The sequence below is a fragment of the Eleutherodactylus coqui genome, chromosome 7, assembly GCF_035609145.1.
Source record: "Eleutherodactylus coqui strain aEleCoq1 chromosome 7, aEleCoq1.hap1, whole genome shotgun sequence".
Classification (NCBI taxonomy): domain Eukaryota; kingdom Metazoa; phylum Chordata; class Amphibia; order Anura; family Eleutherodactylidae; genus Eleutherodactylus; species Eleutherodactylus coqui.
In genome coordinates this window covers 81,059,099-81,084,717 of record NC_089843.1, presented here as the reverse complement: position 1 = coordinate 81,084,717, position 25,619 = coordinate 81,059,099, and the positions used below count along the sequence as shown (strand labels likewise).

At 44.0% G+C, this 25,619-nt stretch overlaps 1 protein-coding gene across 2 annotated transcripts in view; it reads right to left on the bottom strand.

The window, feature by feature from the left end:
- RAB28 (RAB28, member RAS oncogene family) overlaps window positions 1–25,619 on the bottom strand; it is a 110,324-nt gene that overhangs the window by 63,059 nt on the left and 21,646 nt on the right. For both annotated transcript variants that reach the window (XM_066573272.1, XM_066573273.1), the window contains exons 3-4: window positions 11,645–11,733; window positions 4,223–4,352 (exon numbers count right to left, since the gene is read on the bottom strand). In XM_066573272.1, coding sequence (XP_066429369.1) covers window positions 4,223–4,352; window positions 11,645–11,733 — 219 coding nt within the window. The remainder of the gene's footprint in view (window positions 1–4,222; window positions 4,353–11,644; window positions 11,734–25,619) is intronic.

Here is a 25,619-nt window from a genome sequence, read left to right as displayed (position 1 = left end):
CTGCGGATGCTGACGGTAGCCCCATTGAAAGCAATGGTCTGCCAGCAACCCCTGCAGTGATTTTCAGGGAAGGGCTTTAAATATAAGCCCTTCCCTGAAAAATCATTCCTATCTGGTGTAAAAGATTAAAAAAAATACATACTAACCTCTCCGCCGCTGCAGGGGCTCAGGCGTGTCTACAGCTAGGTCCCATCACTGTAATGAAGTTCTTTCAGCAGGTGGGGATTAAATGGCTGAGTGCTGCCTGTGATTGGCTGAGGGTTCAGCTAATCAGACGCAGCCCTTTCAGCAGCCAGGAATTTTAAATCCCCGCCTGCTGAAAGAACTTCATTACAGTGACGGGACCCAAGCAGCTAAACGCGCCTGATCTCTTTCAGCGGCGGTGAGGTGGGTATGTATTTTTTTATTTTATTTTTTACACCAAATAGGAATGATTTTCAGGGAAAGGTTTATATTTAAAGCCATTCTCCGAAAATCACTGTGGGGGGTGCCGGCCTCCTACTGCTTTCAATGGGCGGCCCCATTGAAATCAATGGGAGAGCATTGCGATCCTCTGCTGGATTCTTTACTCCCCCCTTTCACACTGAACCTTTTTCCATTGTTTCATGGTGGAGTTCTCATCTCATGCCCAATGCCAATGCTGTCAGCAGTGGAGGGGGGACAGTATATGGGCACTTTGATGGGTTTTTGCCTATGCAGCAAGCTGCAATATCCTCTGCGTTCTGATAACTTACTACCATAGCCAGCATTACATTTTCTAGCAATTAATGCTACAGTACCCCCAAAGCCTCCAACCATCCTGGATCCAGTCTTGCATCTTGAGCAGCATAATGAGCTCCCTGCCTCTGACACTTTTGTCATTACTCTAGCATGTGGGTGGGGAAATGAGCGGTACGCCTCCATTACAATTGTAATTTCCTTTGATGGCAGCCTGCTTCTGACACCAATATCATTACTATGGCTAGGGTGGGGCATGAGGGCAGGAATTCTCTCTAAAGAGCCTTCGGGACTCCACATCAAACTGCTCTGATCGGCAGTTGTGCAGCAACTCAATGGAGAGTTCGGAAGGCACTTCATGCACTTGTAGAGGGATTAAAACTTTTCTTTCTACATGCTGAAAATCGTGGCGACAGAACACACATGCTGGTAGGCTTTAGTACAGCACCCCGACCACTACATAGGGATGTCAGCAGTTTTGTAGTGTCAAAACTGCAGAGAAACTCTTTAAATATGTACCAATATTTAATTTTAGCAACTAAATATTTTATTTGGATCCTAAATTTTTCAGTTGAGGAGCTATAGCTCCTAGGTGGGTTTTTTTTAAATTAGACTGGAGCACTGCTGTTAGGCTGAATGCACACAGCCGGGTTGGATTCTGACTGTGAGATCTCGCAGCGGAATCAGACCCTGTGCCCCGGCGGTGAGCCCTGCGTACCTGTCATGTCGTCTTCTTCTCTGCGCTGCGGATGTGCCGGCTGGCACGCCACCGCACATGCACATTGCAGAGAATGATGTGCAATCGATGACACTGATTTGCGGTAATTTCGAAAATAGCATTTTGTAATCGCCGCAGGATGGACGGCTTATGTTGACTGCAATGGAAGCAGTCCGTGCGTGGCCCACACTAGAATAGGACATGTTACGATTCGCTCCCCTGGAAACATTTAACCAAATATCAGAGTAATCAAAAGATTTTGGATGAACTCTGGAGAGTGATCGGTATTTCCAGGAGAAGTAGAAATCATTCAATAACTCTAAAAAAAAATGGCTGAATTTAGATGGCACATTAACCTGCTGCTTACCAATACATATGCTAGCTATAAGGCACGGTCTGGAAAACAAAATTCAAGGTCAAGGATACTAAGGCCTGATCAGCTTATCGGACCGAACCCACAACCATAATGAATACCGCCGTTAGATTACATTAACTACCTCCGCTTCGCATATATGCAGAAAAAAAGTTCCTGAATGTATTGGCCAAGTGTGACCATTGGGGTTCTAAGCCAGAAGAGTGTCCTTTTGGCATCCGTCAAAACAAGCAAAAAAAAAAAAAATGGAAGAAGGTAGTAGTCTAAGCTATGACAGTAAAAAAAGTGTGCAATGGTGCAGTGGCCTACGCAATTGTAGGAAATAAAGACACGGAATAGTGTAGTAGCCCGAGTTAATGCATAACCAGAAAACAAAAAGCATACAAACAGTATATAATGGGGAATATTTTGTGTATTGCAAAGGGACCCATGAGCAAATGTATCCCACTGTATATTTCTAGACTATGACATTGTTGGAAGCATTCACTGGAAACTTTACCCGAAGTCCATCCCTAGTGGAAGCCATTGTCTTGATGTGAAGAGGGTTCCTTGTATACAGTGTAGCCCTAGGTCACATGCTGCTCCGCTAAGTGTGATATTGCCACATCAATTTGAGATTTTCTTTTTGTCCAAGAGGTTAGAAAAAATTAATTTACTTTTGTAGTCTCACGTTTTCTGCTACGGAAATTCTGCACTAAATCCATTGTGTGAACGCACTTTTAATTATTACAATTCTGTTCCGTTTTGTAAATCTGAAAGCTGTGAACTTTATGTTACTGTGAGAACCAATAAGCTTTCTGATCCTATTCCAATCTAAGCATTAAACCACGTTCTCCTATTATCCACTAACAAAGACTTGACTTCTCGGAGAAGTGTTACAATACTCAGATCATGGCTGAAAGCCGAAAACTCCAGTTAAAAAGTACATTAGCATGTAACCTTTAAACTTCATGGTGTAACAGCCCATCAGACAGATAGCCATACTACGGCCATTAATCAAGGTTGCAGAGTACATACAGTCAACATTCTTAATTAGGGTTGACACTCTTTCCCTCCTTGCCCCTGTCTGTCAAGAAGACTGTTTAAAAATCTGACTTATTAGTCCATATTAGAGAAGAAGGGAACAGGTCTGGTTAACATCTTTATGTTGAAATCATTCATCCATCCATGGTACACTGGTGCCTGATAATTCCTACCCTCAATAGATGTTGCAGATAACCACTGGCCCCCCCGAGACAGAGGTGCTATAAATCAACGGGAGTGCAGCTCCCATACATCCTGGGTTAATATCTGTTTATAATACCTCTGCTGGGAATGTAGGCTTGACACATTTGGAGTCATCTTAGAGAGTGAACAGGCTAAGCATGCAGGATTACTTAAGAACACGAAAATAAGCTCAAGAAACACACATTTGTCAAAACGGAAGATGTGGTAAATGCCATATTCACCAAGCAGACTCAATGGTGTCAAATTGGTTGGGTCTGAACCCTTGAAAGCCCACAGTTAGAACCAGGGACCAATGTTGCCAGTTCACTGCAATATGGTTGCTCATGGATGGTAGGCTACGCTGTAGAGGGGCTGTGTATCCGTTTCCTTCTCTTCCCTAATATTATTAAAAAGTAACAGCAGCTAATATTCAAATATGGAAAAACAATGAAGAGCAGTAGTAATAATTCTCCAAAAAGTATCACATTTTAGGGTATGGCAGCTGGTACTGCCATACTCCAAAATGTAGGGGCTGCGACGCTCCTTGTTCTGAATAGTACAGGTTCCCGGAGCTGGACTCTACTGATCGTAAGAGAACAACGTCTCTTAAAGGAAACTTGTCACATTGAAAACTTCAATCCGATCTTCAGGCACCATGTTATAGAGTGTGAGGATCTGAGCAGATTGATATACAGTTTTATGGGAAACGATTCAGTAGATCTAATATTTAATTCATCTAAATCTCTGGTCATTCTGAGCTCAGGAGTCCAGTGGGCGGTCCTTTCAGTGACGGACAGTTACCTCTGTAAGCACAGTTGTACAGGAATGACTGTCAATTATTGAGTATTACCGCCCACTGGACTACAAAGTCCATAACAAGCAGAGATTTAGATAAATAAGTGACAAGTTATATTGATTCTTTTCCCACACAAAACCATTTATATCAAACTGCTCAGCTCTTCTTGCTTTTTAACATACTCCCTACAGATTGGGCTGTATGTTCAAGGGACAGCTTCCCTTTAAGGATAGGCCAACAAGTGAAAATCTCAAAAAACTCCTTTTAAGTTTCATGATCTTATGGGTTGCAATTAATAAAAAAAAAAGAAAAACTTGGCCACCTATGGAGTTACTTGTTTCTTCATGAAGGAAAAGGCACATATACAAACATATGACATAAGCCAATAACGTTAAATTCAAGTCACACTTACTTTTATTGCCTACAAGCGCTACAAAAGGTTGTGTTTCTGATTCTTCGTTTACTTTCTTTACCATAGAAAACCAATCTTCTAGATTCTCAAAACTCTGATAGTTGGTGATGTCATACACCAAGAGAACTCCCTGAAAAGAGATTTAGTTCAGCATTAGACATCTTAGCCCACGGTATAGATTGCTTCCCTATACACTACTGACAACTAGAATAACTAATTCATGTACAATTCATTCATTCTGCAACTATAAGGCTACAGATATTACATTAAACTAGAGTCACTGTAGGTAATATCTATGCCAAGAATGTTTATATCCTATGACAAACATTAATATTCGGCAAGCATTAACAGGATTAACTAAGGTTATCTATAGGTGGCACAAGCCGTAACAAAGACATGCTTAGTAGAAGATAATTGTTTCAACACAGATAAGACAACTGCTGAGTAACAACAGAATCCACCAAGATTTGGGGGGATCCGAGACGTACAGATGTGACCTCCTTTAACTCGAGATACCCTTAGATGTGTGGCGTGGAGAGATAGAAAAACAAAAAAAATGTATACATTTGACAGATGCCACCATGTTAAAAAAAAATTATATATTTTTTTTTGTTTAATGGAGAAATATAGGAGTTTACCTTGGGTTGCTATTGACTCAGCCTTAGAATGTAGGAAGACCAACAGAAAGCTACTGGTAAACCGCTTAAGAGCGCATGTGAAAAAAGGAAAACTCCAACACTTCCGAGAGTAAAATTAATTCTTCTTTATTATTCCATTAGAGAGCATGATGAAAGTCCATAATGCAGTACAAATGTTTATGTGCTTAGAACCACATACCAGCAGTTGTTGACACTGTAAACAAGAGCCTTTACATGGCTCGAAACACGTAAGCATTTGCATTGCACAATAGGCTTTTATCCTGCTATCTAATGGGTGCTGGACTTTTTTCCTTTTTGTATATATGTTGTTGACTGTATGACACCTGACTATCTTTGTTGCATTAGGAGAAAACGGAAAGTCCAGGTAAAGGTGGCCACATTTGTAATCAAGATTTTAGAAGATATGATGCAATTACATAGATGTTTAAAGGCTATTGTTTATTAGTGAAAATGTAAAATGAGAACATAATAACATGACTATGTCGATGACCAAAACCTCATGTAGAGAAGTAGGATGACAGCTACCGGCAAATGGTCAAAGAAAATTTTCTAACAGAAAGAAAAAAATAATATGGAACTAAACAGAGAATTACACCCCATCACATAATACAGTGTGTGTGTGTTACAGGATGACTGCCAAAACACTAAAGGAGAGAAGTAGCTTCTCAGAGGTCTTCACAGAGACAGATACAGAATGCCTAGTAGAGTCAGGTTTGCTGCTGGATACGTCCCGCTCACCTAGTGACATGCCATGTCTAGAGTCCCAGAGAACCATAATGGTGAGGAGTCTATAGTCTGATGAGTCTCGATTCATGTGGGGTGCAACTCCCCCCAACGGCACATGTTTCGGAAGTGGGTGGAAGGGTAGGGCTTGGTGAAATTCAACAAGCTCTATTCTTTGTTTTTAATAGGAGATAAGCCATTGCCAGAGTTGTCTGGTAGCAGCTTATTCCACTCTAGATATTGATAACACACATAAGATGGAAATATGGGTGTGGGGGAACGAACAAATGTGTAGGATTTCAACATGCCTGATGGGTAATAGGTGTCAAAACACCCCTATACACATCAGAGGGCTGGACAGTCCCAGGTAAATGTGACTTCCCCCACTCTTCCTCATCCTCCCACATTTATTTTCTAATTAATCTTTTCTGTTACGCATCTCTTTGGTTTACGGTATTAGAAGCACTGCTAATACATTTGGGATATGAGATGCGTCTCTATCAATTGTTAGAAACACAAAATATAAGGTTTGAACTGGATTTTTAGGAACATTTTTTTAATGACTGGGTAAGTTGGTGACAAATTATCTAACATTTAATAGTTAATGGCGTTTTCCATGCAATTTCTATTGATGACCTATGCTCAGGTGAGGTCATCAATACTTGACCGTTCTGCCGCTTGGGATCCCTGGCGATCAGCTGTTCGGATGCTCACTGTCAGCGCCACAATACAGTGTACAGAGCAGAACCAGATTACTACAAACCCTATATAGTAGGTGGCACTGGCAATTGCATGCACAGATCCCATTAATTTTAATAAGAGCTGCACCAGCAATTATCAGCGCTTGCTACTATACAGGGGGTCAAAGCAATCTGCTCCCACTCTGTATGTACACTGTTGTGGCGCTGACAGCAGGTGTCCAAGCAGTTGATCGGCCAGGGTCCTGAGTGGTGGACCCCAGCTGGTCAACTATTGATGACCCACTCTGAGCATAAGTTATCAATAGTATTAGCATGGAATACCCCTTTAATCTAATGGGAAATTAAAAAGTTTATTTCTTACAGTAGTCCATAAAAAAAAAAATGAACCTTTCTTGGCTGGTTTAAAACATTGAAATAGTCATTCTCTCCAGACCATACTAGAAAGATTTAGGTATGAGTCATAATTACACTTCAGTCTAACATCCCACAGTGGAAGGGTCAAGCCATATAGAATGCATGATTTAAAATGAATGAATAGCATGACATACAAGTTCATTTAGAAAGTAATTAATTCCCCTAATAGTCAAAATGAATGGTCTCATTCAAAGATGTAAATAGGGTTTGCCGGGAAAAGTTAGTAAAACAATTACATTCTTCCAACAGCTTGGCCAACATTTTGGCAGTTCAATTAATTTACATTTTATCCAATGTTTATGGCAATCATTTCGGTAACACAGAGCAGATGTGAGGCCAATAGCATTCAGCATAGATTTATGAAAAATAAAAAGCTCTCCGATTTGTCACAAAAGCCATCAGGAAGAAGTTGCCAAGATGTACGAGGCGTAAATAAGACACTAACAACATTTAAAATCCCAATATACAGCGGATCTCAAATCTTCTCATACTCATTGAATATGTTGGTGGGATCTAATAATCTACTTTGGTTCTTCCAGAAAATAAGTGAATACAAAAATTGTCTGGCAGCAGCTTATCAGGGAATGGGGCCATGTCTCTACCAGACCTCTCCTTTAAGTCAAAGTCATTTTTTGGGGGATGATACATTTGATTTCTATGCACAAGACAGACCTGAGTGCAGCAGTCGTACTTATTCTATACTTTTTCTTTGCTCCACACGAACCATTCTTTGGAGCTCAGATTCTCCTAGACATTCTCCCATTTGTGGATGCTACAGGTCTTCAGAGTGCTCCTTCTATTTTTGGCCTATGGGGACTGGAGGTGTGATGGCTGGCCCCATCCCTGGGCCCAGCTGTTCACACCAGGTAAGTCCCTCACTTTTTACTTGTTATTACTCATTGTTGGAGTTGCTTATACCTCTGAAGCGCTGTCCTACTTCCACATATATTTCTTCCACTCAAAAGATGAATGAAGGTTTAGGTAAGCTAAAAACCAAGCGACTCCAACAAATGAGCAATTTATTGATGAGTGCCATGTCGTTAGTTTTGTGTACACGGATGACTATTGCCCAAGATCGCTGTTGGTAGCGATTATTCAGGCAATACTTTCCCTGTGTAAAGGTACCTTGAGAATGCATGTTTGCCGTTGGAAGAACAAGAGTTGACTGACTCATCTTATGTGCATGCCCACCTTCAGACCTTTGGCACAGATGGCAAACGGGTAACCCATCTTAGCAGTAACTTCTGAAATGAACGAAAATTCTATTGATAGGTATCAATGATCACAATCAATTCTTAAAGGGTTACTCCAATCTTATAATGCGATGGCATATGGCTAGAATGATTTGCTTCATAAGGGTCCATCCTTTGGGTCCCCAATGATCCTGAGGCGTCCAACTGATTTAGTGCCATGTCCCCTTCAGTACTTTCCCTAAACAGCAGTCCACCGACCATCAGCTGTACAGAGCAATGCAACATGGATCCATTCAAGGGCATACGGCCATGCTGCACTTCCCTGCACAGCCACAGGCTAAGAGTGTCACGAAAACAGTCAAGGAGACGCAGCACCTAATCAGTGCGGCAGCACCTTCATTCTCAATGTTGGTAGGAAGTTGGACCATCGCTGTTCATAAAGTGCTGGTGTAACCTAGTGATGTGCAATTAAATTATTAGGTCCGTTAAAAAGGGTTGTCGCATATCAGAAAACCCCTTAATATGAGAGTTTGCCATGAAAATAAGTGAATCACTTGAGTTCACAAGACTGCTGGCAAACAGCTTGTTTTCTGGGAGAAATTGCTGACAACTGTTGACTTCTCTTGTAGCAGCTAGTACACGGGAAAAGGAGTCTTCCATGGACGACCAGTCAAATAAAAAATTTATGGCTATTGATGTAATACCTGGACAATCCAGGTCCATCAGAGTGAGATGCACTCTGGTTCATAGAGGATGGGATCCTGAGTGGGCAGGAGTCAACCCATCCCTCTCCTATATACACTATAAAACAGCTGCTGAGATGAGAACACCTCTTTAAAGGGCTTGCCTCACTTCTAGTTGCTTTGCTATCGAAAGCAGACAGCTCCATACATTATGCAGTGGCCCAGGTTGGTATTGCAGCCTGAGTACCACCCCATGTATAAGGGACCTTACAATTTAATATGACTGCCCCAGGGAAGTTTTAAACTAAGATTTAATTAAAAAATAGCAATTAAAAAAACACAAAAAAAACGCAAAAACTCATAACAGGTTCTCTCTATTCACTCAGATCATCTTGCTGTTGTCTTCAGCCCACAAGTGAAAGGCAGCTAGGATTTCTAGAACTTTTGCAGCCAGATTAAATGAACTTTACATTTAATGCCTGGCTACATAAACTCTACATCAATACAAGATTTGCCAGATTTTAAAATAATTTAAAAAAAGGGCAAAATAACTAATTGAATTGAAAAAAATTAAATAAAATGGAAATGCTGGTTTAAACTGATTAATCCAGCATTTAATGTGTATCTGTAGAGTCATTCTTTTACAGCTCTGCTCCACTATTTCCACAGCATCCTAGTGGTTTATGATTACACTGAGGGTGTAGGATCATTGTTAATTTCCTCTTTTACTTATTTCACTTATTTTTCTCCCACTTTCTCTCTCCAGGGGACATGTGCTCTGAAAATTGTACCTGTGGTGTTGATTTCCCAAAAAATCCTCCACTAATTACTGTGATTTTCACATCTGACCCAAGCCACAATGCCTGGAAATGAGAAGCCGTCTCTCCGTAACAGCTGGGGATCTACAAACAAGGCCGTTTGCAGTGCTGAACTGGAAAGCCAGGTCAAGACAGCTTTACTACATCTCTACATAAATCCAAATTATATTAATATTAAACCTTATTGCTCCTTAAAATGGGAGTCTTACTTAGCGACATACATTGGATTTGCAATAAAGCGAAAGCGCTCAGGCATGCAACATCCTGGCTAGTGCATTTTATGCTTCTTTTCCTCTGTAAGGCATTTTACAAGCATTCTCCCCAAAACTAGTCTAGAAAGAATAAAAGACTAATGTGCAATTAATATCTCTTTTGTGAGTATGTTGTTATAAAACTAAAGTTAAGTGGAGGAGAGTGAGTGGTTATATTAATGCGGGCGTCGTTAAAGTGAGTTTATTGGGCAATCTCTTAATAGTGGATATACATGACATTTTATGAAAGCTTTATCTTGAAGTAGAAAAGAATGAGCTATGCATAGTTCTACATCGTGTACGAAGAGCCGATGCTACGGAGAAGAAGTACGAGACGTCAAGAGGGAAATGGTGTAGAGAGAAGTGGACTCTATACACAATGAGAAATGAAACAAAGGGGAAAAAAGCTAGAAAAACAGCAGAAAAGTAAAAAGGATAGAAAACAAAGAAAAAGTAAAACAGCAAAATAAAAATAAACAACCTAAAGAGAAGAATGAGAAAAAATAAGAAAAAAAAAACGAGGAAGGAGAAAAGACCGTACTTACCTCTCTTCTTTACCTGGGAAACAGCAGATCAGCCCGGTGAAAATGCAGTTAGTACAGAGAGGAAATCAGGTGACCGCTGCAGCCAATCAGAGGCCGCAGTATCTCATGCCAAACCCATGGCATAATGGCGCCCAGGACACAAGCCCTGACACCAGGAGAACACGAAGTTTTGTTGTGGACTCTGATTGGCTGCAAGAGTCCCCTAACTTCCGGTCTATGCCAACAGCAAGATCTTCACTGGAGCAGCTCTATTGTTTCCCAGTAGGAGAACAGAGATAAGTACAGTTTCTCCTGTTATTTTATTGCATGTCAAGCCGTTTTTTTTTGTTTGTTTTTTTTTAACTCTGACACCCCCATCCCACCTATATACCTGCGTATGCAATACCACCGCTCCATACACAGTCTATGAAGATAGTCAAGAGCAGCGCTCGGTTATGTAGGTCAGCTCCATAGAAGGGAGAAGAGCGCTTGTTCATGCACACGCTGCTGCTCAATTCACTGGGGCACTCGGGGTATGTAGTTCCTGTGATTCTCAAGGGTCCTGATGGCCGGGCCCCCAGTAATCATACATTTATCATCTGTCCTGTTATCCCACCAAAAACATTTTAAAGGAAAAAAAAATGAGACGGGAAGAAGTGAGAAAGAGAAAAAAAAAAAAAGAAGAGGGCAAAAGGGAAAATACAAGATCAGAAGAGAAACAGGCAACAGAGAGAACGGACAGATGGTGAATAAGTAAAGATGGATAACGGGTTAGGACTAGAGTTGAGCGAGCATTGTCCTTAGCGAGCATCTCCCCGCTCGGCAGAGAAGGTTCGGCTGCTGGCGTGGGTGACAGGTGAGTTGCGCCAGTCAGCAGGGGGGGGGGGGGGGGGGGGGAGCAAGAGAGAGATCTCCCCTCCGTTCCTCCCCGCAGCTCCCCACCCGCCGCCGGTAGCCGAATCTTTGCTCCTGAGCGGGCAGGTACTCGGTAAGGCCATACTCGCTCATCTCTAGTTAGGACTCATTCACACCTGCGTTTGCCATTTTTGTTTCAATTCCATCTGGCGATATGCAAAAAAAAAAAAAAAGAATTCAAGTGGAAATAAATGTACCAGTTTTTTCCCCATGGATTTCAGTGTGTTAAAAATGAAAACACACACTATAATGCTTTCTGCTTGATTTCGTTCTGCTGCGGTTCTGCTTTTTAAATGGAACAAGTAGCACAGTTTTTTTTTGAAAACCTATTAAATCAATTGGGTTAAAAGACCGAAACATTTATTTTGATTTGAATACAGTTTTTCTGCTCCAAAAAGGGAACAGCCGGATAGAATTCAAATCGAAATAGCAAACGCGGGTGTGAACGAACCCCAAAGTGGTGCTACGTTCGTCACCGTGATTACAGTCTGCGCATGCCTTGTTGGACTGTAATAACTGCAGCATAATGTCCCAGAAATACCTGTGTCCCATAAATATATTTGTCCAGCATTTTGCCTCCTATCGTTTGTCCTCCGATGTCCCACACTTGAAGGGTAACATTTAAATTCCCTAGAAGAAAAAAAAGTTAAATTGTAAAAGACGTTCACTTTAATGTCTATATAGAAAGTTAACGACTTACTACTTTTTCAGAAATCAAAAGGGGTGGTCTACCAACAAAGTTATCCCCCATCCAAAGGGCAGCGAATTACGATCTGAAGGTGGGGATCCGACTGCAGGGATCACCACTGATTTTAAGAATGGGTCCCAAAGATAGAGGGTCCCAAAATACAGTAAATTAGATTCTAAAACTCTGTTCAACATGTCAAAAAATATAATACGCAATCATTAAAATGGTCGACCTGTTGTGAACTGTTGATGTTCTATTCTCATAATAGGTCATCAATAGCAGATCAACGGGGACCTCCACTGATCAGCTGTTCGTCGGGGTGATGCACTCAAGCATTGAGCGGATTTCTGCAGGAAGCAGACACCTCCATTCCTACTGCAGTGGCCAGGCTTGGTATTGTAAATTACCTTACCATTCATTTCAATGGGACACACCCTACAACATTAAGCCTGACCACTGCAGTAAGAACGGAGCGGTCTGCTTAATGCATAAATCAGCTCAGTGCACCAACCTGATGAACAGCTGACTGGCTTTGGTCCAAGTAGCAGAGCCCCACTGATCATGCAAATAACTGCCATGGTTCTCCTATGGCAAAAAAAAAAAACAAACCCTGTTGTGCTGGGCTCAAAGGCTTTTCATTAAAAAATAAAAAGACCTTTTACAACTTTTTAAATAGACTTGGCTTCTTCAGCCCTTTCCGATCCAATTTTGGATTTAGGGTTTCCTAAAAGGCTCTCTCTTTTTGCTGTTATACTACAGTGCCATCTGCTGGCTAAATTCAGCGTGTGTGCGCCAGAGAGGCTCCGATAGCAGAGTGGCTGGCAATAGACGGTAAGAATACCCTGTCGGACGTCTTCTGACATTAGTGCTGTACAAGCTTCAATGAGAATGTAGGAAGACGTCAGACAGTAGATTGGAAAGGGTTAATCCACCAATGATCAATAGTTAAAGGGGTTGTCCCGCGCCGAAACGGGTTTTTTTTTTTTTTAAACCCCCCCCCCCCCCCCCGTTCGGCGCGAGACAACCCCGATGCAGGGGTTAAAAAAACCACCCGCACAGCGCTTACCTGAATTCCGGCGGTCCGGCGTCTTCATACTCACCTGCTGAAGATGGCCGCCGGGATCCTCTGTCTTCATGGACCGCAGGGCTTCTGTGCGGTCCATTGCCGATTCCAGCCTCCTGATTGGCTGGAATCGGCACGTGACGGGGCGGAGCTACACGGAGCTACACGGAGCCCCATAGAGAAGAGGAGAAGACCCGGACTGCGCAAGCGCGGCTAATTTGGCCATCGGAGGGCGAAAATTAGTCGGCACCATGGAGACGAGGACGCCAGCAACGGAGCAGGTAAGTATAAAACTTTTTATAACTTCTGTATGGCTCATAATTAATGCACAATGTACATTACAAAGTGCATTATTATGGCCATGCAGAAGTGTATAGACCCACTTGCTGCCTCGGGACAACCCCTTTAATGCTGGAAACCGCATCTGCATTGGCCTCTGCAGGAAAAAGCAGCATTATATGGTGGCCATTAATATAAGTCAGGCCGTGTAATGCATATATTAGTAATGTCAACTTCACTACAGAAGAAACACCCCACCTACTGTAGAAAAAATAAAATAATTTAGGCTTATTCCATCATTTAAACCACATTCTTACTAAGAGCTGTTCTATGACTAAGAGCCCGTGTGTAGGGTTCGAAACACATAAGCTGTTTCCATGGATTTGCTTTGTAGATCTTGGTTTTAAAATTATGGCCTAAACTTCAGTAATTTTGTTTTTTCAACAACGGGCAGTGGATTTGTTTTCTAGTGATGTGGACTGACGAATGACCTTACCAGCATAGCATTTCCTCTCACCATTAAGATGTGTAGATTGGGTCTGGAAAGTTAGGCGAGCTGAAAATATCCTTCTAGGCAGTGCCCACAGGGGTGGGAGCGATGTTACTTAGTGGCTTTTCATTCTGAAGCATAGAGGAAGACCCTGAGTGGGGGACGGCCCCTGTGATGTCCAGAATTCTTAGAAGGGGTTTTCCGGTACTGGTGAAAAACATTTTTTAGGTGCCAGAAACTGTAAAGAACTAAGTCATACCGCCTTCAGTGAATCCCCCAGTCCAATGCAGGAGCCCTGGGCGACACCGCTCTGAACCTGGAAGAACCTCCAGAGGTCCCATGCAATTTGCAAATGATTGTTCAGCCAATTACAGTCTTCAGCGGTGATTCTGTAACAAATTGCATGGGACTGCTGACACTTGTGATTGGCTGAGTAGAATTGTGCAGAAAGAACAGTCCACGACTGCGGGAGCTTCATATGGGATCAGAGAAGCAGGGACCAAGGAGGAAAGAGGGGTTAGACCCGAAGGAGGCGAATATGGCTTATTTCTTTATTTTAAAAAACATTGCTAGCCCCTAAAAATTGGGGGGGTTTTTAATGCCAGAAGGGTGTTGCAGCATGCCAGCTGCAGTTTGGTATCGAGTAACGGGTGGCGTTAGCCACAGCCCATGTAATCCAGGTACATGTGCTCAATTCATTTCAGTGTCGGGCGCTGACCCATACACTTCCTCTGTTTGAATGTGGGTTCATTAGTAAGTAGGGAAGTGTTCCCTTGCCAGCCAATCGGCCAATATGATGGGGCATTTGTTCCGGTCCTTCCACTTGACTGGTTATTCATCTGTCTAGTGGAGTTCTGCTCGGGATAACATCCATTGGGGTCTCCATACTCTCAGATAAGTCTGCGGTGTTTATTTTTACTGTTTCTATACATCTGTCACATTGCTGTTATGATTACATCTGATACTTGTATTTAACATCTGTCAAATTGTTGCCCCCATTATTAACTCTTAGGGATAGGCAAGTTTAGACAAGGAGCCGCCCTTGTCAGGGCAACTGCCCTACTTTTAGGTAGGAATTCCTCTTATTAGTATGTTAGGGTGACATTTCCCTTTCCCCATTTTTTGTTTCATTATTCTGACTGTTTGTTCACCGCTTTATATGTTGTGTGTATATTACCCTTTTTAGGACAACTATTGCGTCCGATCATAAAGAGGTATTCAGTGTCTGGCTCAGATGTAGCAGAGGGCATACGGATAGGGGTTGTTTTTATGTGACAACCTCATGAAAAGAGAATCTTTAAATGTCTCCATTGATTTCAAATGTGGTTTTGGATGGCCAATGCAGTTAGCTAGCCCCCTATTGCCCTCTCTATTGTAAAATAAGGAAGAATAAAGGTTTCCACGATACATTTTCTGCTTTTAGGATCCATTCCTTATTATGGTTTTAGAAAAAAAAAAAATGCAACATACAGAGTGAATCAGAACTGTCTGCATGAAGCCTTATAGAGCGAAATCAATGTGCACCAACATAATGCCAAATTCATCCCTGCTACATCTGTCCATATATCCAAATGCATATCATACAGACATAACAAGCCTTTGACACATGTAAATCCCCAGTGCTTACATATTCTGGACATGAAGAGTGGAATTAGGCTGTTCTAGTCAACTGAAACCGTTCCAGCAACATCGCAAAAATAGCCTTCTGAATGGCCCATAAGAGAAAATACACTGAAGTTGTGATTGTGGACAGGGTACATTTGATTATTTGTATAAAGCCACCCTGAAATTCAGTCAGTAAACTCGTAAAATTATGCTAGGTTCTTTGGTTAACCTAAAATTTAAGTGCTGCATGGCCAAAATGTAAGTGAAAACACGCGCCTGCCCACTTCTAGCACGAAGGGCTTAAAATATCTCCTGCACAGTGGAGACCTTTCTGCTGGCGTATGCCCACAAACTTCCTGGAGGTATTTGGTCTGTGAAGCGAACAAATCTCTTTCTGCAGTCCCTGATTCAGTGGTCCACCGTATGAGGCTATAAAATGTGCACAGTGAATGCATCTAGACTACACAGTCCGCTGGCTTACAAGCATTCCAGAATAGGCCGGTATTTGCACTGTAATGGTCTCCAAAAATATTTATGTGATTTGGGTTAAACATTGCTGCACAATTAACGCCTTCAGCATCGGCGACATGTCTTCTGTAAAGCGTTGTAGGACCCTCCTGTGCTCCTGGTACACTCAGGGTTGGGAAGGAAGGGAGGATGGGGAGGGGATGAAAAAAAAACAACTTGTACAGATTGAGATGTTCTAAAATATGAATTAGATAGATAAAACTTCAAGAAATAAATCAATGACTACTTGGGTGGCCCTCCTCGCATCATCAATTCAGCACAAACCTTAGGTGAGCAAAAAGGATGACAAAAACACTAAATCAGTAATAATGATGAAGAATTTAGATGCGGTGCTTATACTATATCCTCAGGAACTTTTTCACAAACGATTGGGGACCATAAAAAAGAGGAGAATAGTAATAATAGGATACTGTTTGATTAACTTATTTCACATTATTACACAATACAAAATGGATACAAAATGGGATTTTTTGACACGTTGCAATCTTTAATTATTACTTTACATTTTCCAAAAAAACAAAGAAAATCAAAAGTTTTTCTTCTGTTCATTTAAAATTAGCAAAAACCACTTCAAATTACTATTTATGACATCAGTCTCAAAAATAATATTAAATATGTGTAGTAGGGAAAAAAGAAATTATATATATATATATATATATATATATATATATATATATATATATATTATATATATATAGATATTTAATGATTTTTTTCCCTCTTTCTCCAGTCATATATAATATACACACAATACACCATATGAACAGTAGAATACACATAACTCACCAAATACCCATCCAGTGTTGTCTAAAGGAATTATTATTATTAATAATGAATATTTTTTTGGGAAAAATAAAAAAGTAAACTGCCAATATTATACCCAAAAGACAAGAAACTAATGTATCAATTTTTAAAGTATAATTTCCTTAAGCTGCACTTACTTGGGCGAGTGAGATGTAGGTCAGTGAAAATTTGACCTACAGCAAACTATTTTTTTTAGGATTGCAATGCCTTTTGCGTTAATGCACAATTCGCATTATTCCTAAATGCATTTTTCCATGCATGTTAAAAAAAAATAACTGCATAGTGTTACAAAACTTGAAATGGTAAAAAACACATCGCAATTGCATGCAGGTCACATGGCATGCAAGAGTGGGATACGGTTTTTTCACACTCTTTTAGAAAATAACGGGCAATTCTTGAAGAAGATGCGCACACAAAAATAGGACATTTTCAATCTTAGATTCTCGGTCTGAGGGAAAAAAAACAAACAAAAAAAAAACAAAAACGCTTAATTGTATAAACCTACTGAAAATAATGGGTTCTTTTCCCGCGAGAGCTCTATCCATATCACAAACGCATGAAACGCGCTGTAAGATCGCCCATGTAAATACACCCTTTATTTGGAAGGAATAGAACTGCATGGGTACCAAGTGATCAAATATCCGGAATATCAAGTATATCATTCAAGCTAATTTAAACGAATGCGTTGCCATGTGCTAGTGCCGTGTGCGCATGATTACTGAGATTCTCCAGATGATCAGTACGATTACAGAAGTCACCGGTCCGGACCAGGAGGGGCAAAACGCTAAACTATAGAAAAGTACAACTGCCCAAACTGAAGAATTCAGGTGCGATTGCAGTCACCATCAGATCGATCATCGATGATGTCGCCTTCACAGGAAGCTGAGATATGAAGTGCTTTTAGATGGGGTTCTTACACTAGAAGGCTGTTTTGTTACCCCCTAACAGAAAAAAAAAACAAAAAAAACACAACTCAGCTGTGCAAAGTTAAAGAACCGAAAATTGATTTTTTTTTTGGACTCTGGAGAGCTGCAATATTTGTAGCAAGTATGAAAAAATATATATCTATCACCTGTCCTCCTGTCCGAGAACCGCGCAAGCCATCTACAATGTGTTTTAGGAATTCTGTTAGCATTAAAATAAATAAATAAATTTGCCGCCATTTCCACTTTGCATTGACTTCGAAATGTAAAAATTCTAAGAAAGGCAAGTGCTAAAAAAGGAGTAATCAGTGAAGCAAGCAGCAAGTTTGTAATGCGTATATAGCAGTAGTATGTACGTGTCAGTCACCCACGCCTTACAGCTCGCTGATCCATACGCCAGCGGCTGCCCTCGGCTTCGGTTCTGCTCCTCTTAAGATTTATGGCGCATCTATTTAAAAAGGTCTACAGGCAAACAGCATTTAGAGTAAAGCGGGCAGCGGCGGGCGAATGATTAAGAGCGGCATTAACCTGAAGTGCATGAAGCCTACTCTAAAAAGAAAGGATTCTCTATACTTCAAAAAGGATGTTTTCTACTTTCTTCCACTTGCAGCCTGGGCTTTACAGTTTTCACTAATGTCAAACTGATTTAGTCTGTGGCATGTTGCCCGCTCTCTGCCATATGTTTATTTTGTAAACTATGTTCCATCTCGGTTTCTAGGAAATGCTAGAATATAAGCGCTACATGTTCATAGCGATCAGATCCACTAGACCTATATACAACGTTTTCATGGTACCGGGTCACTACGGAGAAAAAAAAAAAATACTCATTATTGGGAATATACAGGAATTTATATTTTCCTGCTCCCTACTAGAAAATTATGAGTTTTTGTGTAAACGCACACTGACATTTTGTGATGAAGAATCCAATTGGACGCTACACTTTTTACACTTTTGTAGATGAAAGAGTCTGGTTGGAAGATTCAACTCTACCCAAGCCTGTAAAATAACTGGGTGCGTTAAAAGAGGTATAGGGGCGAGGGACGGGAACATTATCCTCCCACTATATAAGGCACTTGTCAGGCCTCACATGGAATACTGTGTACAGTTCTGGTCACCGGTGCTCAGGAAAGATGTCACAGTGCTTGAGGGGGTTCAAAGAAGGGCAACTAAACTAATACATGGAATGACGGGACTGGAATACCCAGAGAGGCTATCAGAATTGGGATTATTCACCCTGGAACAAAAAGGTTAAGGGGCGACCAAATAACTATGTATAAATACATGAGGGGACAATACAAGGATCTCTCCCAAGATCTGTTTATACCCAGGACTGCAACGGTAACAAGAGGGCTACATCTAGAAGAAAGCAGGTTTCATCACCAACATAGAAGGAGGTTCTTTACTGTAAGAGCAGTGAGACTCTGGAACTCTCTGCCTGAGGATGTGGTGATGGCAAAATCCATAGAGGAGTTTAAGAGGGAACTAGATGTCTTAGTAGAGCGCAATGATATTACAGGAAATAGACATTAAATAACCAGCAGGTTGTTGATCTGGGTCTTACAGTCAGGCAGGAACTATCATAGGTTGATCCAGGGATTATTCTGACTGCCATTATGGAGTCAGGAAGGAATTTTTCACCCGAATGGGATAATTGGCTTCTGCCTCATTGGTTTTTTTTGTCTTCCTCTGGATCAACAAGGGGGCCCGGGGGGGGGGAAACAGGCTGAACTAGATGGTAACATACAATGTTAATATGCACCATTTCTACCTGTTCTTTTCACTTACTACACAGATGACGCCCCATCAAAGGAACATGTGATTATGCAGCTTATCATCGGCCAAAATGAGGCTGTGAGTAACCGCAGTAGATGGCTGTGAGTAACCGCAGTAGATGGTATCACTGCAGCCGGAAGGAGAGCAGTGGGGAACCTGGCATCGGTGAAATGGGGTCAGCAGGAGTTCCGCTAAGAAGAGTATGGTTTTCTCTCTTTTTTCACCCCGGTGATCTGCTATGAAGCCTTTTTTCAGCGCTGGATAACCCTTTCAATAGTAGATTAGGCGCCATGATTAACGCCTGGGAAACAGTAGCAGTTAATAATCATCTATTTAGCCCTGATATTATTTGCAAAGTGACTGTTACTCCAGGACCAAGGATGGATGAATGAAAACTTTGCCTTGGACTCATTTGCCCCTTATAGTGTTCTTATGGCAATGAGTAGTATGGTGTCTAGAGATGAGCGAGCACCAAAATGCTCGGGTGCTCGTTACTCGGGACAAAAATTTCGCGATGCTCGAGGGTTCATTTCGAATAACGAACCCCATTGAAGTCAATGGGCGACCCGAGCATTTTTGTATATCGCCGATGCTCGCTAAGGTTTTCATGTGTGAAAATCTGGGCAATTCAAGAAAGTGATGGGAACGACACAGCAACGGATAGGGCAGGCGAGGGGCTACATGTTGAGCTGTATCTCAAGTTCCCAGGTCCCACTATTAAGCCACAATAGTGGCAAGAGTGGCCCCCCCCCTCCCAACAATTTTTACTTCTGAAAAGCCCTCATTAGCAATGCATACCTTAGCTAAGCACCACACTACCTCCAACAAAGCACAATCACTGCCTGCATGACACTCCGCTGCCACTTCTCCTTGGCTACATGCTGCCCAACCCCCCCCCCCTGCACGACCCAGTGTCCCAGCGCACACCAAACTGTCCCTGCGCAGCCTTCAGCTGCTCTCATGCCACGCCACACTCATGTCTATTTATAAGTGCGTCTGCCATGAGGAGGAACCGCAGGCACACACTGCAGAGGGTTGGCACGGCTAGGCAGCGACCCTCTTTAAAAGGGGCGGGGCGATAGCCCACAATGCTGTACAGAAGCAATGAGAAATATAATCCTGTGCCACCGCCATCAGGAGCTGCACATGTGGGCATAGGAATGGGGAACCTATGTGCCACACACTATTCATTCTATCAAGGTGTCTGCATGCCCCAGTCAGACCGCGGTTTTTTATAAATAGTCACAGGCAGGTACAACTGGGAATCCCCAACTCCGCAATGGGAATTCAGTGTGCATCCACAGCATGGGTGGCTCCATGGAACCCACCGGCTGTACATAAATGTATCCCATTGCAGTGCAATAGACAGCAGAGCTAACGTCAGATTAAATGCAGGTGGGCTACGGCCCACACTGCATGCCCCAGCCTGACCGGGCTTTTTAATTCATAGACACAGGCAGGTACAACTCCCTATTGTGAAGTCCCTGTGGACCGACAGCATGGGTGGGTGCCAGGAAGCCACCGGCGGCACATAAATATATCCCATAGCATTGCCCATCACAGCTGAGGTAATGTCATGTTTAATGCAGGTGGGCTTCGGCCCACACTGCATGCCCCAGTCAGACTGGGGTTCTTTAGAAGTGGACACATGTAGTTACAACTCCGTGTGGACCGACAGCATGGGTGGCTCCCTGGAACCCACTGGCGGTACATAAATATATCCCATTGCAGTGCCCAACACAGCTGATGTAACGTCAGCTGTAATGCAGGTGGGCAAAAAATTTATTGGATTACACTGTAGGCGAGGGCCCCAAAAAATTGGTGTACCAACAGTACTAATGTACCTCAGAAAAATTGCCCATGCCCAACCAAGAGGGCAGGTGAAACCCATTAATCGCTTTGGTTAATGTGGCTTAATTTGTAACTAGGCCTGGAGGCAGCCCAGTAAAAATAAAAATTGGTTGAGGTGAAAGTTTCAACGCTTTAATGAGCATTGAAACGTATAAAAATTGTTTAGAAAAATTATATGACTGAGCCTTGTGGGCCTAAGAAAAATTGCCCGTTCGGCGTGATTACGTCAGGTTTCAGGAGGAGGAGCAGGAGGAGGAGGAATATTATACACAGATTGATGAAGCAAAAATGTCCCCGTTTTTGATGGTGATAGAGAACGATGCTTCCATCCGCGGGTGCAGCCTACGTATTGCTTAGGTATCGCTGCTGTCCGCTGGTGGAGAACAGAAGTCTGGGGAAATCCAGGCTTTGTTCATCTTGATGAGTGTAAGCCTGTCGGCACTGTCGGTTGACAGGCGGGTACGCTTATCCGTGATGATTCCCCCAGCCGCACTAAACACCCTCTCTGACAAGACGCTAGCCGCAGGACAAGCAAGCACCTCCAGGGCATACAGCGCGAGTTCAGGCCACGTGTCCAGCTTCAACACCCAGTAGTTGTAGGGGGCAGAGGCGTCACCGAGGACGGTCGTGCAATCGGCTACGTACTCCCTCACCATTCTTTTACAGTGCTCCCGCCAACTCAGCCTTGACTGGGGAGCAGTGACAGTGTCTTGCTGGGGAGCCATAAAGCTGGCAAAGGCCTTGGAGAATGTTTCCCTGCCTGCGCTGTACATGCTGCCTGATCTCTGCGCCTCCCCTGCTACCTGGCCCTCGGAACTGCGCCTTCTGCCACTAGCGCTGTCGGATGGGAATGTTACCATCAGTTTGTCCGCCAGGGTCCTGTGGTATAGCATCACTCTCGAACCCCTTTTCTCTTCGGGTATGAGAGTGGAAAGGTTCTCCTTATACCGTGGGTCGAGCAGTGTGTACACCCAGTAATCCGTAGTGGCCAGAATGCGTGTAACACGAGGGTCACGAGAAAGGCATCCTAACATGAAGTCAGCCATGTGTACCAGGGTACCTGTACGCAACACATGGCTGTCCTCACTAGGAAGATCACTTTCAGGATCCTCCTCCTCCTCCTCCGACCATACACGCTGAAAGGATGACAGGCAAGCAGCATGGGTACCCTCAGCAGTGGGCCAAGCTGTCTCTTCCCCCTCCTCCTCATGCTCCTCCCCCTCCTCCTCCTCCTCCTGAACGCGCTGAGATATAGACATGAGGGTGCTCTGACTATCCAGCGACATACTGTCTTCCCCCGCCTCCGTTTCCGAGTGCAAAGCGTCTGCCTTTATGCTTTGCAGGGAACTTCTCAAGAGGCATAGCAGAGGAATGGTGATGCTAATGATTGCAGCATCCCTGCTCACCATCTGGGTAGACTCCTCAAAGTTTCCAAGGACCTGGCAGATGGCTGCCAACCAGGCCCACTCTTCTGTAAAGAATTGAGGAGGCTGACTCCCACTACGCCGCCCATGTTGGAGTTGGTATTCCACTATAGCTCTACGCTGCTCATAGAGTCTGGCCAACACGTGGAGCGTAGAGTTCCACCATGTGGGCACGTCGCACAGCAGTCGGTGCACTGGCAGATTAAACCGATGTTGCAGGGTCCGCAGGGTGGCAGCGTCCGTCTTAGAGTTGCGGAAATGTGCGCTGACCCGGCGCACCTTTCCGAGCAGGTATGACAAGTGTGGGTAGCTTTTCAGAAAGCGCTGAACCACCAAATTAAAGACATGGGCCAGGCATGGCACGTGCGTGAGGCTGCCGAGCTGCAGAGCCGCCACCAGGTTACGGCCGTTGTCACACACGACCATGCCCGGTTGGAGGCTCAGCGGCGAAAGCCAGTGGTCGGTCTGCTCTGTCAGACCCTGCAGCAGTTCGTGGGCAGTGTGCCTCTTCTCTCCTAAGCTGAGTAGTTTCAGCACGGCCTGCTGACGCTTGCCCACCGCTGTGCTGCCACGCCGCGCGACACCGACTGCTGGCGACGTGCTGCTGCTGCTGACACATCTTGATTGCGAGACAGAGGTTGCGTTGGAGGAGGAGGAGGAGGGTGGTTTAGTGGAGGAAGCATACACCGCCGCAGATACCAGCACCGAGCTGGGGCCCGCAATTCTGGGGGTGGGTAGGACGTGAGTGGTCCCAGGCTCTGACTCGGTCCCAGCCTCCACTAAATTCACCCAATGTGCCGCCAGGGAGATATAGTGGCCCTGCCCGCCTGTGTTTGTCCACATGTCTGTTGTTAAGTGGACCTTGGCAGTAACCGCGTTGGTGAGGGCGCGTACAATGTTGCGGGAGACGTGGTCGTGCAGGGCTGGGACGGCACATCAGGAAAAGTAGTGGCAACTGGGAACCGAGTAGCGCGGGGCCGCCGCCGCCATCATGCTTTTGAAAGCCTCCGTTTCCACAAGCCTATACGGCAGCATCTCCAGGCTGATCAATTTGGCAATGTGCACGTTTAACGCTTGAGCGTGCGGGTGCGTGGCGGCGTACTTGCGCTTGTGCTCAAACAGTGGCGCTAGCGACGTCTGGACGCTGCGCTGAGAGACATTGCTGGATGGGGCCGAGGACAGCGGAGGCGGGGGTGTGGGTGCAGGCCAGGAGACGGTAGTGCCTGTGTCCTCAGAGGGGGGTTGGATCTCAGTGGCAGGTTGGGGCACAGGGGGAGAGGCAGTGGTGCAAACCGGAGGTGGTGAACGGCCTTCGTCCCACCTTGTGGGGTGCTTGGCCATCATATGCCTGCGCATGCTGGTGGTGGTGGCTCCCCAGCTGATCTTGGCGCGACAAAGGTTGCACACCACTGTTCGTCGGTCGTCAGGCGTCTCTGTGAAAAACTGCCACACCGTAGAGCACCTTGACCTCTGCAGGGTGGCATGGCGCGAGGGGGCGCTTTGGGAAACAGTTGGTGGATTATTCGGTCTGGCCCTGCCTCTACCCCTGGCCACCGCACTGGCTCGGCCTGTGCCCATACCCTGACTTGGGCCTCCGCGTCCTCTAGGCCTACCCCTACTACCCCTCAGCATGCTGTATTACCAGTAGTGCAGAAACAGAACGCTGTAATTAAATGTGCCACTTATTGGCCTGTGGTTGGAGGCTGACTTCGCTTACGGAACACACAGCAGAGCCAGGAAATAATTTTGCGCAAGCCTGCTGTAACACTTAGCTGGCTGCGTATGAATTAGGACAACTACCCCCAGCACAGACCCAGTACACTGAGGACGGTCACAGGCAGCCCAAATAGATTTTTTTCCCCAAATGTTTTTGGAAAGGCCCACTACCTATATTCAATAAATATGTCTTCTGTCCCTGCCTCACCACCACTACTGGCCCTGGACTATGTATAATTACTGCAGGGCGCAATGCTCTGCACGGCCGATATACAAAAAAAAAAATGTGCAACACTGCAAAAAGCAGCCTCCACAGTACTGCACACGGTTAGATGTGGCCCTAAGAAGGACCGTTGGGGTTCTTGAAGCCTAAAATACTCCTAACGCTCTCCCTATAGCAACTCCAGCAAGACAGCATTTTCCCTGATCTCTGTCAGAACGCGGGAGGGGCCGATTTATATACTCGGGTGACACCTGATCTCCCCAGCCACTCACTGCAGGGGGGTGGTATAGGGCTTGAACGTCGCAGGGGGAAGTTGTAATGCCTTCCCTGTCTTTCTATTGGCCAGAAAAGCGCGCTAACGTCTCAGAGATGAAAGTGAAAGTAACTCGAACATCGCGTGGTGCTCGTTTCGAATAACGAGCATCTCGAACACGCTAATACTCGAACGAGCATCAAGCTCGGACGAGTACGTTCGCTCATCTCTAATGGTGTCCGATGATAAATTGTTTCACCATGCAGGAGGTCTACTGAAATCAATGGTTATACATTATTTTTCGTCTGTCCTCCAGAGCAAAGGTCAATAACACTAAGGAATCTTGATTATGAAAGTCCTAAACTGGCAGAGCTGAATAAGGGGTTGTCTGGTTTAGGAAATCTCCACTTCCCATTTACATTTGTTCATAAAAATGGTGAAAAACAAAATCTGCAAATACATTTCTTCCTTTACCTAAGGTTGGGCTCACACCATTTCTGTTGTTTGCCTTCATCCTTGAAGCCGAGCAACAGGTAAAATGGAATGCCGGACCTGGACGGATCTTACAGACTAAAGTGGGGTTCGTCCAACTTCCGGTGCGTCGCCTGAAGTTTTCCCATATGAAATAGCATGGCATGCTGAACATAACCTTAGAGGTCATTCTTCATTCAGAGCAAAAGCAGCCTTCAGAATTCTTCTTGTTTACCGAGTGCAGTGCATTGTGGCAGTTGGATAACAGGTACTGAATAAGGACTCATACATGCGCATGTTCGGAGGTATATGGTGGTCGGTAGTAATGATCTTATTGCAATCTGCATGCCATCACGTCCTGTTTCTATGCACGTCTGTGAAATGCAGTATTCTGACCTAGAAGGAGAGCGCAAACATCTGCGATA